The sequence below is a fragment of the Hippocampus bargibanti genome, linkage group LG03 (assembly GCF_051943395.1).
Source record: "Hippocampus bargibanti isolate YZ-2025 linkage group LG03, ASM5194339v1, whole genome shotgun sequence".
Taxonomy (NCBI): domain Eukaryota; kingdom Metazoa; phylum Chordata; class Actinopteri; order Syngnathiformes; family Syngnathidae; genus Hippocampus; species Hippocampus bargibanti.
Genome location: NC_142736.1, coordinates 28,011,498 through 28,025,868, shown reverse-complemented (window position 1 = coordinate 28,025,868; position 14,371 = coordinate 28,011,498). Strand labels below are relative to the sequence as shown.

General features: G+C 40.5%; 1 protein-coding gene across 2 annotated transcripts in view; it reads left to right on the top strand.

Moving 5' to 3' along the window:
- The window catches only part of cd276 (CD276 molecule), an 88,850-nt gene that overhangs the window by 10,650 nt on the left and 63,829 nt on the right, over positions 1–14,371 (top strand). For both annotated transcript variants that reach the window (XM_088992924.1, XM_088992925.1), the window contains exons 5-6: positions 9,609–9,959; positions 13,524–13,820. In XM_088992924.1, the coding sequence (XP_088849050.1) occupies positions 9,609–9,959; positions 13,524–13,820 (648 nt within the window). The remainder of the gene's footprint in view (positions 1–9,608; positions 9,960–13,523; positions 13,821–14,371) is intronic.

Here is a 14,371-nt window from a genome sequence, read left to right as displayed (position 1 = left end):
ACCAGTTAACAAACCGTTACTCACATTCACCAAACCCAAAGAAAAGTGGCACTGAGGTACTCAATATTGGTACTTCAAAGACGCAAAACGATGAATGAAAATGTACGTGCAGTATCACATGTTCACAGAAGGGGGTAGTGTTGTACAGGCAAGCATCGCACTCCTCTCAGAGACAGTTTTTTTCTCCATTGTAAATTCCGTCACATTTACGGAAAAAAACAACAAAATATTTTATTTTAAACATACGTGCGACGCCTTTTAAAAATGACTACATATAATCACATGAAAAAAGTGAGGTTAAAGAGCATACTGTTATCAAATTCAGGAATAAACCATACAAATGTGTTGAGGTTCATGGCTAAGATGCTAATCGACGTCACCCACCTGGAACACGTTTGTGATGCACCATTTAACAACACTTCGTGTTAAACCTTAAATGGTTGTCCAGTTAGCTTACTAACCTTTCCATTTGCCTTAGACTGATCATTCACAAACTCTTCGTTTAACTGTGCCATTGACTTCTGTGAGAATTACCCTTTCATTTGGTGTACACACTGATTAGAGGATGACTCCAATCATTGTAAAAATATAAATGTCCAGTTTTTTTGAAAGGTAGTTATTACTTTGAGAAAAGGACAGCTGAGATGCTAAATAAATGGTTGTCAGAAAATATAAAAGGTCAGGTGTCTTGCAGCGGTGGCCCATAGAAAATGAATTGGAAATCATCTCTGGAACCAAAATGACAATATTGGACTCGATTTTGTGCTAGGATGATGTTTAGAAACTTGTGCTTGTTTGTCAACATGACTGATGTCAGTCCTGCTGACAGGAAGCTTTTTGCTCCACTGCAGCACTCTTACAGCTTCTCCATTGTAGTGTCAAGAGTTACTCATGTCCAACTCCTCACATTGTCTTGCTACGGACCTGTCAGTAGTCTAGCAGGTGTGGAATATCAATGTGGTCTCTGGCCTTTGACGCCATGGAGCAATCTGCGTTTTTTGGTGTGTGTGTGTGAGTGTGCGCACTTATGTCTGGGCGCAATTCTAACTCTTGTTTTTGATTGTATTGATACAGAGGCGACTGATACGTGACAAAAAACTTAAGCTATTTGAAATTAATAAAATGAACAAATATATGACATTTATTTTAAACGCACCGTAACTGTTTAAGGATGCTCATGTACGAGCACGGGCACGGAACATAGACATGACAATTTCCCCGCGCTCTTAATGAGGTGCGATTATCGGCTCTGCTGTCAAGATTCACAGATAAGCTAGGTACATTAAGGTGCAGCAGGTTGTTGAAGTACAAATATTGAGTAAATACACCATATGGATAAAAAGTACGAGGACACCTGGTCATTATGCCTACAGGAAGTGAAAACATATGGAATTATACACTCTTCTGGGAAAGCCGTCTGCATGATTTTTGGAGTAGGTTGTTCATTCTGAGAAGCATGTTGTTGAACCTGAATTGATGTTTTACCCCATCCTAAATATATTTGATGGAGTATGTTAAAAAAAGGTTTGACGGTATACTATATTTTCCGGTGTATAAGGCGCATCTTCAATGAAGAGTGTATTTTCAAACTTTTTTCCATATACAGTGATACCTTGGCTTACGAACTTAATTGGTTCCCAGACAGAGTGTGTCAGGCGAAAATTGTGTATCCCAAAAATTAATTTCCCATAGGAAACTATTAAAATGAGAATAATCCGTTCCCAGGTCCCCATAAAACATAATTTTCTACTTTTTAATTTTCTCAGCCTTAACACTACACAAAATATACCCTATTTTATGTATAATAAAGGTGCTACTGTATTATAATTAAAGAAATAAACTGTACTGTATATTAAAGTTTTTTTTATTTACCTTTGTGATGGTCGTTGATTGCTTGAAGGAACATAGCCTTCTTTCACCATCTTGAGGAATGATCCCTTGGAGGTGCTTTTTCTGTGATAATTGTATCTAGTTCCTCATTAATTGTATCCTGTTTCGCTGGGTTGATAACGTTTTGCATCAAGTGTACAGATGGCTTGTGCGGGTTGTTTGTGGAGTCTGATTGATGGGATATTTTAACCTTGCAGTCTACACTCTGCCTTTGAACTATCAAACTCTCACTGTCGTCTGCCTGTCTCTTTAATGTTTCAACCACCCCCTTACTTACGTTTACGTCGTAAAATAGGAGGATTACTCTGGTAATACTTTATATTGTCAGACAACCTTCTATTGATCCGACAACAAAGTGCGTTCCTGACAATTGCCACTTGTCATTTTGCTCACGTTTTTAAGCAAATATATTACTTCACATTTAAAGGACAGCTGTGTATAAGGCGCAGGGTCATCTTTGGAAAGTCAAGGCTTTTGGATGTCCTTATACACTGGTAAATACAATATATAAAATGACGAAAATTCAATGGAACAAAATGGTGCAACTGAAATCTAAATGCATGATGTTTGTGAAAAATCTAGTTTCAACCAAATCTAATAAGAATGCTCAATACTGTATTTTCTGGTGTATAAGACGCACCCAAATGTCTTGATATTATTTAAAAGAGAAGTAGTGTGTGATGCATGCTGGGATATAAAACACGTAACTCCATCCTCTACTTTTGCGCCTTATAATGTGGTATGTCTTATATATTGAATGTTTTTTTTACACATGTCATTCATTGAAGATGCGCCTAATCATCCGGTGCGCCTAAAACTGTATATGGAAAAAGTTTGAAGTTACACCATTCGGTGAGGGTGTGTTTTATAGTCCAGTGCGCTTTATACACCAGAAAATACGGTAACTACTGCAATGTGCTTATGCCAGTTGCGCAGACACCGTTTATGACACCAATCCTTCGGACATCAACACTAAAAATATCTTCTCCCCCATTTTCTTATACGAGATAACTCGCCAGAAACATCTCTGGCGACAGTGTGTATAAAACATTCCAGTTGGTGCAAACCAAGCGTATTAACACAATGTGGTTAAATGCTCTACTCGCACCCACACTTGCCTCGAGCCTCCATTCCCATCATCAGAAGCCACCATAGCAAAAGCGGCTTGTTGATCCCTGACAAAAGCACTGTTCTTGTAGGAAGGTGTTAGAAAGTTCCACGGTGATGGTTATTCTTGAAATTAGAGTGGAGAACGGTGTGAAGATCATTTAAACACCTTTTGTTTCCTACCCTCTTTCCTCGTCAGCGCTCGCCACTAAATACGGCCGGCTGCCAGCGGCCAGCAAAGGCTTAAATGAGTTTATTTCATGTCGGCTGTGAAAGTGCCCGTCCGTCTCTGTCACATAGGCACTCAAACAGAGCTGAGGCCTATAAACACAAAGTGCGGCGTGTAAATCCTGGCAGCCTGACGTCTCCCGGCCTGCCTTCGGTGGCTGCTCAGCATGTCTTTATAGGGAGGGCAGGAGAGGAGAGTCTTTTCTTCCCCTCTGGGGAGACCCCACTGGGAAGACTACGAGGACAGCTACCTTTCTCCTAAGAAAATACCGCGACTTTCTTTCGGAGAAGACAACCATCCCTTTACGGGGTGTCTTCGGCAGAGTTGCATTCCCTAAGCAGGGTGACATAACCGGAATTTGTGTGTCATGCTGACCAATGTATATATCAGATGTGTCCAAAGTCCGGCCCTGGGGCCAATTGTGGCCCACGGTCAATTTTCATCCGGCCCACAGCCTCCGTCATAAAATCAATAATGCCTGGCCCGTATGTAGAATGAATACATTGGACAATAGTGCTTTGACCTGCGTGTGCTAAGGCTCAATTAGGAACAGTAAATTACTCAGTGGTGGACCGTCAGGGCCTGTAAAGCCTTCTCTGCTGGCCTCAAAATATTTGAATCACCGACTGATGTTCATTATATATTGTCAATGAATTCTTATGAAAAAATTCCACATTGTCTTTCAACTTTCTTACATTTCTTTTCCCCTCTTGTGCTGCTTGCAGGTGTTTGTTTTTGTATAGAAGCATTTAACCAATCACATTTCAGCAATCATTTGTTACCAGGGTCAGAAATCTATCTGAACGCCTTCACAATTAGTTCTCCGGGACCTGTAGCATCAAATAAGTGTCGATCAAACTGTTGCTTTAACCATTCAGATTTCGAGTTGCCAACACCAAGGCCTTCTTGCAGGCCTTATTACCTGGCTAACAGCGCCTTCTTGCAGGTATTATTACCTGGCTAACGGGACCTTCTAGTGGACTTGTAGTAAATCACACCATACTTTTACATGAGACACAGCTGTAGCTGCAGTAAAGGTTATAGCTACATAAAATAGTTACTAAGGGTTGGATTGATTCAGAGGTAGAACTATTGAAGGCCTCGGTGTGAAATGCACAGCCCACCACTGAAATTAGTATTTGAGTAATTGACTGAATGAGCCGTCCCGATTTTCTAAAATGGCGATGATCCACAAAAGGAGGAACATTGATCATGAGGGCAGACGGTTCAAGGGTGGGTGAAAATGGGCTATTTTGTCAGACTCTGACAATTTCAAAATGACCCCGTTGTTTTGACACATAGTTTAATCTTCAATATCGCCTGATTAAAATTCAACAATTCCATACTGGGGCCAGGGAAGTATACTGTAGATGTGTAGTGTTTTGTTGGTTTTAAAAGAGGAAGAGCAGAGTACAAACAAGTACATCCCAGCATTACTCAAGCAAGCAGACATAAAGTGACAGTTCGGTTTCCGAATGCTTTAGCTTACAAACTTTTCACCTCACGAACAATAAATTTGCGAGCATATAGTCTTGGCTGACGAACTAATTTTTGGTGGACGAACCGAACCACACAGCGCCACGGTGGATGGCGGACTCATTTTCGGCGGATGAACACCAAACCATACGGTAGAACAGCGCCACCGGTGGCTGGCGGACAAGTTTTCCACACTTACTTTCTTTGAGTGCAGAAATGGTTTGTTATCAAGTGGAATACTTTTGCTATTATGGGACTGAAAAAGACCCCACCACAGGCTAGTGTTAAACCGAAGAGGACACAAAATAAAATTATGGTCAAGCAGAAGAAGGAGATCATCGAAAAACACGAGGTGTGCGTTTGTGTGACGTAGCGTCCCAGTACCAGTATGCGAAGTCGACTATTGTTACGTGTGGCTAAGGTTGTTTCTGTATAATCTAAGCAACGTTCTCAAGCAATAGAAGAGGTTGAAAAACTTCTGATCTTTTGGAATAACAAAAAGCAGCTAGCAGGGGACAGTGTGGGTGTGGGTATTATTGCCGAGAAAGCACGGCAACTTCACTCAGATATCATCAAGAGGCAACTACATAAACAACCATCACAAAGGGAAATAAAACAACGTTATTATATAGTACAGTTTATTTCTTTAGTTACAATCCAATAGTACATTTATTATACATAAAATAAGGTATATTATGTGTAGTTTTAAGGCTTACTTAGTAGAAAAGTATGTTTAATGGGGACCTGGGAATGGATTATTGTCATTTTAATGGTTTCTTATGGGAAATAAATGTTCGGCAGACGAACCTTTCGCCTTACACACACTTTCTGGGAACCAATTAAGTTCGTGAGCTGAGGTATCACTGTATTTCCAGACTCCCACTTTGTTAGCTTCCAATTTATGGATTTTTGGCGAGCACCATCTTAATTTTATTTCTTTTTTTCTGGTCCCACATTACTGCCATACTAAAACAATAGTAATTAAAACTTCAGATCAATAATCATTTATTTCTTCGCAATTTTTACCAATGTACGACTGCATCTTGTTCTTGTCGTGGAGATATATGCTTTCTGTAACCAGAGTAGCCCTTTGTCACAGGCACGCAGATCTGAAAGAAACAAAATGCACGCAGCGATATGCCTCACGTGGTATTTCACCTCTGACGAATAGGACATCAGATGCACCCTTTTCCATGACGTCAGCCGCCGGCCTTGCTCTCGTCTCCTCTGCCAGTTCCCTCCCACTGACTGAAGTTGTTCCTTATGTTATCTTTGTGACTACGCAAGTGGCCCTGTGTAGGATCTTCCAAAGCGAGGTGGAGGGTGCCTGTTAACAACTAAAAAAGATGAGTAGGAGAGGTGTTGTTGAATTTATTATTATAACGTATTATTTTCTTTGAGTCGGAGAGTATAGTGAAATTAGAGATTTTTCTTGTTTCCAGATATTGTCTTGATTTTTTTTTTTCTCCCACCCGATAACAATCCTGTCCTCATCTTTCTGAATTTCACCTAGTTGTGTGAGTCACCCATGGTTACTTTCAGAGTGATTTAATTGCACTCTTCCTCCCCTTTTCTCTCATCATGAATGTCATGGAGTATCACCGATGGCCTCCCATCTTGGAATATTGAAACATATTCAGGAATCCAAACAAGGAGATTCAGAATTGAACATCTAATCCCTGGAACTGTTTTATTTTTTGTAATTTATTTTTCGTATTTTCTGCACGATAAGGCACACCTAAAAGAAAATATATTTTTCTCAAAAGCTGATCGTGCGCCTCATAATCCGGTGCGTTGTATGTCTGGAAAACGTCATTGTTATTTTGTTATGTCAAATGTCATTTGTTAATAGTGCGCCTGATATTCCAGAAAATATGGTATTTCTTTATTTATTTGTTTATTTATCTATGTATATACAGTGATACCTCGGTTTACGAACCCTTTGGTTTACGAACTTTTCGGTTTACGAACGTTAAATTTATGAAAATTTTACCTTGGCATACGAACTTTTTTCGGGATACACACGGAGCCCCACAATGAGTGATGTGTCGCTCGCGAACGAGCCCGTTCTCCTAACAACAAAATGGCAGACGACTGTTTGTGTCCTCTATTCATCGCCCCCAGTCTTCGGTTAAATCCACATGATTGGTCAAGAACGCAGAAGTGAGAGTTTCAACTTTAATAGTTCAAAGGCGAAGTGTAGACTGCAAGGTTGAAATATCCCATCAATCAGGCTCCACAAATAACCTGCACAAGCCAACTGTACACGTGATGCAAAAAGCTATCAACCCAGCTAAACAGGACACAATTGATGAGGAACTAGTTACAATTATCACAGAGAAAGCACCTTCAAGGGATCATTCCTCAAGATGGCGAAAGAAGAAGGCTACATTCCTCATCGAGTGTTTAATGCTGAAGAAACCGCCCACTCAATTCCATCAAGCCATCAACGACCGTCACAAGGTAAATAAAATGACTTTATTATATAGTTACAGTTTATTTATTTAATTATAATACCATAGCACATTTATTATACATAAAATAAGGTATATTTTGTGTTGCTTTAAGGCTTAGAAGATTATAACTTCGAATATTATGTTTTATTGGGCCCTGGGAATGGATTATTCTCATTTTAATGGTTTCCTATGGGAAATTATTTTTTGGGATACACACTTTTCGCCTTACACACTCTGTATGGGAACCAATTAAGTTTATTTATTTGTGTGGGAAAGAAGCGTAAGTGGTTGGACAGTTTGGGAAATACCCGGGCGTTTAAATCTTTGTGTTAAGTTAATGAAAAGGGGGAGTAGAAGTAAATGTGGATTTATTTTTATTCTCAATAACAGAATAAAAACATGTTGGAGGAGAAACCTTGATAGGTCAATCCTGGCTGCTGTCGATCCAAATTTCAGCGCGCAACATTTGAATTCCAAAAATCAGTCATTACTATGGAAACATAACATGCTTTATACCATTAACTTCTTCAGTTATCAAGGTGACACTCCATCCACTCCATCCCCCATAAAACATTATTGCACGTTCTAAAACGATAAACAGCCTTTTTTCCCTCCCGTTATCTTGTAGGAATTTTACCGTTGACCGATAGGTGGCACTGTTCCTATATCAGTGGCAAGGGGGATACCTCGCTGGGATTTGCTAAATGTTACATTACATTAAAAAAACGGGCCTGCCTGGACTCAGCGTCCACAGATGAAAGTCTTGTTTGTTATTAATTGGGCAATAGATTAAAGCACCCCTTGGCGAATCTTCAGTCACCGTCGACTATACAGTGTGGTAGAGTTCAAAAGAAGGAGAACAGGCAAAAAATGTGACCTGATTAAATAAGCATTGCATGGACAAAATATTGTCTCACTCCTCGGAACAAGAGTTTTTTTTTTTTTTTTTTTTTTTTTTTTTACATCCCGTGTTGTTATGCTTATAAGTGTATCGGTGTTATATATGAGCAAATACAGATCAATGAGGAACGCTGACTTGCAAGGATGCCACGGAAAGGCTTCCTGAGATGGCCGCTAATCCGGAATAATTACGTTCTCACCCTCGTCTACACAAACAATACAGCATGTGCCGCTCAATCAGCGACTTTTTCAATATAAGCCTGGCTGGCATTGTCTCGCCTCCCCAAAAATGTACACGCAAGAGTTTTTTTTTTCCTTCCCCGTTGCCATAATCCCTTTTTACAAACTTTATGCTGCCAGACCGTGTAAGCAATCTATCTCATTCTGAAGAAGATCCAGAATACGTTTCAAACCGCTTGACTATTATGGGTATCATTCTCTGACGCTTGAATGCACCAAATTTCTGCATAACTGCGGACTGAATTCTCTTAAACACTGGTGGTGTGCTTCCTCTGCTTCTAAACTGATAACAGCCTGAGAAGGTGGATAATTCACAACTATGTCCACATCCTGTATTGATAATATCTCACAAAATGGAAGAATAAACAAATAATAAACAGGTTTCTTGGTTTTAGATCAGGGGTCTCAAACTCAATTTACCCGGGGGCCGCTGGAGGCAGTCTGGGTGAGGCTGAGCCGCATCGGTTTTTCCACAAGAAAATCACAGATAAAACATTCCAATGTTCTCAAAATCTTTATTTTTAACACACACAAAAAATAATTAAACGAATAAATGGACAAATGAATAAAAAAATAAATGACCCAGTAATAAATAAATAAAATAATGTAATGATCATAAGGCAGTTACAGACGACTGAAAAATACCACAGAAAAACTATTTACAGTAAAGTCTCGTTATATCGATATTCAAGGGAGTCCGAAAAAATATCGATATAACCGGGACTATCGATATATCCGACCCTGTTTGCATGTAATTCTTTCCGTGCGTGCATAGAAATAGTATCGATATAACCGGGACTATCGATATATCCGATATCGATATAACGAGACTTTACTGTATTTTAATAAAGTTTCAAATGTCTGTATTCACAGTTCTTTAACCTTTAACTTTCTTAACATAAAGAAAATATTGAACATTAACTGTCCTAAACATTGCTTATCTTGCCTACTTGTTCAGCTCCACGCACAAGTTTCATTCATATCAATCATGCCGCACTAACATTAATCTTTCATATCAAGGCGGGCCGCAAAATATTCTTTCACTTGATAACAAACCACGTCTGCACTCAAAGGGGTTGTGGAAAACTAGTCCGCCAGCCACCGTGGCGCTGTGTGGTTTGGTTTGTCCGCCGAAAACTAGTTCGTATGCCAATGTTATATTCTCGCGAATTTAATGTTCGCAAGGCGAAAGGTTTGTGAGCTAAAGCGTTCGTAAGCTTAGGTATCACTGTAGTTCTGTAGTTACATTTCCTCGTTCAATTCCAAAGTTTGTACAACATCACTCACACGCTGTTCACCCTCTTTTATAGCCATGATGGAGGTACTCGTCCCCGACCAACCCGTGGTGGCGCTACACAATACGGATGTCATTCTGAACTGCTCGTTCAATTCCACCGGCCCTTTCAACGCATCTGACGTGACAGTTTTCTGGCAGCTTACCGACACTAAACGCAGCGTGTATGGATACAGAGAAGGACTCGATCAGCTGGCAAACCAGGCTGAAAGGTTTGCCAACCGCACCGGCTTGTTCCCCCACGAGCTGGGCAATGGAAACGCTTCGCTGCTGCTGAAGAGGGTGGTGGTGGCCGACGAAGGCAGCTACACTTGCTTTGTCAGAGTGCGGGATTACGGCAGCGCCGCTTTGTTTCTGCAGGTGGCGGGTGAGTTTAACTTTATACAACTGTTTTTAAAACACACACCCCCCTGTGACAATTTGCATTTATTATGAAGAAAGGCAACTATGGAAATAACAATTTAAGAAGAATGATCTGAGCAATCCTGAGTGCAGACCCTGAAATTGACTAATATCTATCACCCACACTAAACCCACCTAACACCCAAAATATCATGCAATAATCCAGTCCAAAATCCGGACCATTATTGTCTGCCTGCCTGCCTGTCTGTCTGTCTGTCTGTCTGTCTGTCTGTCTGTCTGTCTGTCTGTCTGTCTGTGTCTGCATCTCTCTCTCTCTCTCTCTCTCTCTCTCTCTCTCTCTCTCTCTCTCTCTCTCTCTCTCTCTCTCTCTCTCTCTCTCTCTCTCTCTCTCTACTCTCTCTCTCTGTCTCTCTCTCTCTCTCTCTCTCTCTCTCTCTCTCTCTCTCTCTCTCTCTCTCGTTTGCTCTCTCCATCTCCATCTCTCTCTCTTTCTCTCGCTAGGTCTCTTTCTCTCTCTCTTTCTCTCTCTCTCTCACTAGGTCTCTATCTAGCTATCTTGCTCGCTAGCTAGCTAGCTCTAGATATATCTCTATCTCTCTCTGTCGCTCTCTCTATATCTCTTGCGCTCTTGCTCTATCTCTTGCTCTTTCGCTCTCTATCTCTCGCTCTCACTCTTTTTCTCTATCTTGCTTTCTCTCTATCTCGTGCTCTCCCTCTATCTCTCTTTCTCTCTCTATCTCTATCTCTCTCTACCTCTCTCTCTCCCTATGACACGTATGCACATCCCTAGCATGCGAGAAGTAGACGTGATAAATGGTTTCCCCAGTGCAGAGCTGCCGCTCGACTTCGTGTCTGGTCAATAAGCGCTGATTGTGGCCTTTGCTATGGTCAATAGCTGCTGACTTTGACTATGAGCCATTGTTTTGGTTTGAACATCTTCTCTGTTTACATGACATTGAAAGGCCACTGTTCACAGAAGAGAGTCTTAATTTATTGACAGTGCAATGGCACATTTTTTATAGCTATTGAGAGATGGCTGTTTTATTCTCAGAGGATGGATGTGCATTAGGTAGTTTTAATGAATAATGTTTTTTTTTCCTCTATTCCCATCGTGGCTGGCGAGAGGCAAAACAATGTCTCCCAACGGTGACAAATTGGTACCATTTTATGCATGAGAATTATAGATGTTTCTATTTTTAAACAGCATCCATGGTTAAATTTTTATATTTTCTGCCCGCTGCCAATGCAAAGAAACCACAATACTGCATTTAATTCACTTCAAGTATGATCTGGTTCATTTCAATCACTGTGCTGCAATTATTATGACATTTAAAAGCACATCTAGATCACAAGCACAACTTCATTGTTTTTTTTTTAATTGCCTGTTTTATAACATCATTTCTGAAAGCTAAGCCAAATAGCAAGTGCTTCAACATATCATGAACACAAAATCCATTTTTAAAAGCAAACAAAAATGATGATAAACAGAGAAATGGATTAAAACAATTTGTGGCGCAACAGTACAATAAATTCAGAACTGTCTAAAATGGAGACGTCTTCAGGACACATAGCGGAATGGCGAATGGAAATACTCTAATGATTGTTGTCAGTATATTCGAAAGAAGGCTTAAAATAGCTTCTTTTAACCTGTAGATTGGTAGTTGATGGTTTGGAAGCGTGCTAGTTTGCAGAAAGCACGGTAAATCTCGTCTCCATGCCAAAAGTCCTTGACTCACCAACAGGTCAGACTGACTGAAATGATCTGAAACTCAACTCCACCCCTCTTGTTTGCTGTGCCATGATTGGCTCTGGGAATACAGCAGCCGCTTTTCTCTTCCACCTTTGTACTCCTGCTGCAGCTCAAGGGATTGACTTTTGGGATTTTCGTCGAGGTTGACATGAGACCCCAACCGTGCCGACACCATTTTAGACAACCTGGGTTGTCTCCTAATCTCAGAGGCAGCCATTTTATGCCTATCTTCAACTCCTGGCTTAAACCATTGCTTGTTTCCCCTAATGAGTGGCTCTGCATTTTGGCACTCTGGCGAATGTTAAGATGCAGCATGCTTAGAGTAGGATTAACATTTTATGCTAAGTGGCAATAAATATAATTATGATCATAATAATAATGGCAATAATATACAGTTAACCATTTTCCAAGTTTGTCAAACTAAACTTTTCAAGTATTGATGCTTGTCTAAATCACCCAAAATGTTCACCCATTAGACATAGTGATTATTTTGTTCTCTCGATTTAAAATATTTTTTGGTCAAATACCTCAACTAGCCTTGCATGCTGGGTCCGAGAGGACAGTAATTTCATCTGTGCTGTATGTCACACATATTAGCATATTTGACAATAAAGCTGACTTTGACTTTGACTTTGAACTACCAAGAATTATGGCATACTTGCCACTCATGGTATATTGTCTTGCTGAAATTAGCTAAATTCAGACACGAAAATGAGTCAGTGTATAATTTTACCCATATATTGAAACAACAAAATCAGAAAATGATGACCGGGGGCTCTAGAATTCGGAACAGAGTGGCTAATGCTCGAGGTATCGAGAAACAGATTCACTGGGGAGAAAATATACAGGTAACCTTTTTCCAAGGTTTGTCAAACTAAATTCTACAAGTTTTTATGCTTGTCTAAATAAACAAAAAATTTCCCCCATCAGAGATAGTGTTTATTTTGTTCACACGATTTAAATAATTTTAGGATTTTTGTTTGTTGTACTAAGCTCATCCTGTCTACTTGGTATCTAATTTAAAGCAGATGCTTTACTTACAGACAGTGTAGGTGTTCAAATACCTGACATGTTTCGGCGTCTACTTCCGCCTGTGTCAGAGTCTGACGAAGGCGGAAGTAGACGCCAAAACATGTCAGGTATTTGAACACCTACACTGTCTGTAAGTAAAGCATCTGTTTTAGGATTTTTGTTTGGGGGCGTTATATCCTATCTGCTTTGGTAAAATCCCTCAACTAGCAAGAATTATAGCCTTCTTGCCACACACGGTATAATTGTCTTGCTGAAATTAGCCAAATTCATACATGAAAATGAGTGAGTGTATCATTTTCCCCATATATTGAACCACCAAAATCAGAAAAAGATGACCATGGGTGGAGCCTTAGAATTCGGACCGGAGGGGCTCATGCTTGGGTAGCAAGAAACAGATTCACTGGCGGGGAAAAAGCTGCCATTATAGACGACGTAAGCATTTTCACTTTTTGAGACTGCACTTAATAGATTAAACTGTGCTTACAAGGCCCATTGACAGGACATTGGACTCAGCCATTGCTTTATTCAGTCCAGTTGATGTCATGGACCAAGAAACTCGATGTGGAGGTAAATTAGACCAATTGAACGGTGGGGGACGGATTTGCGGAACGGCTCGCTCACAGTCCATTTTTTTAGAAATGGTCAGATAACAAAAGATTTTCTTGGTTGTTTAATTTCACACTCGATTGGTGGCCAAGCACTCAAGCGACCCACCCATTTGTATACAAGCACTTAAAAAGTCAATTTTCCATCACGTGTTCCATTTCAATCCTTGTATTTATCCAGCTCCTTACTCCAAGCCTGTTGTGACCTTGGAGTCGGAATCGAACCTACGGCCCGGTGAAGAGGTGGCTCTCACTTGCGTAGCTTACGGAGGCTACCCAGAAGCCGACGTCGTGTGGCAGGATGGGGCTGGCCGAAACATGACGGAAAACGTCACCACTTCCGTGGTGGCCAACGAGGAGGGTCTGTTCTCACTGACCAGTGTTCTGACGGTCGTCCTGGAGCCCAACAGCACCTACAGCTGCAGACTCATCAATCCGCTATTGGGGGAGGAGGGGAATGCCTTTGTCACCGTCACAGGTGTGTATAACTCTGTTTGCCTTGCGCCTTAGGGATGACCGTGGACATTTTTCGGCAGAGCCTCACTATTTTTGTAACTCTAGAACACTTTTCCTTTCTTTAAGTACCCTTTCAGTCATCGTGGTAAAAAATGGGATTTATACAGGTATTGGTCTTTAAAAAAAGTGTAATTGAACATTCTGAGTAGGCAATGTTGGCCAGCTCCTTCTGAGACCAAAGCTCTGGACAGATCCACGATTGAAGTAGTGCAGCTCAATGTGGTTGTTGACGAGCATTGTAAACAAATGGCAAGGTGGAGAAAAATATTGTAAGTGTGCCAATATTCTTAATTTTATTCTTAACTCATTCACTGGCAGACAATGTGCAAAAATGTGTTCACGCCAGTGCCAGGGTTTTTGTCATTTTCACTCAAATTGCAGGACCCACAGAATATTGAGTTTTAGGACTACATAAACAGTCAACGCAGTGTCAGAAACCTCAGACTCTCTTTTTTCATCAGGAAAAAAGGTTTATGTTTATGTTGATTTGATTTGGCCTTAGAGTTATCTGCA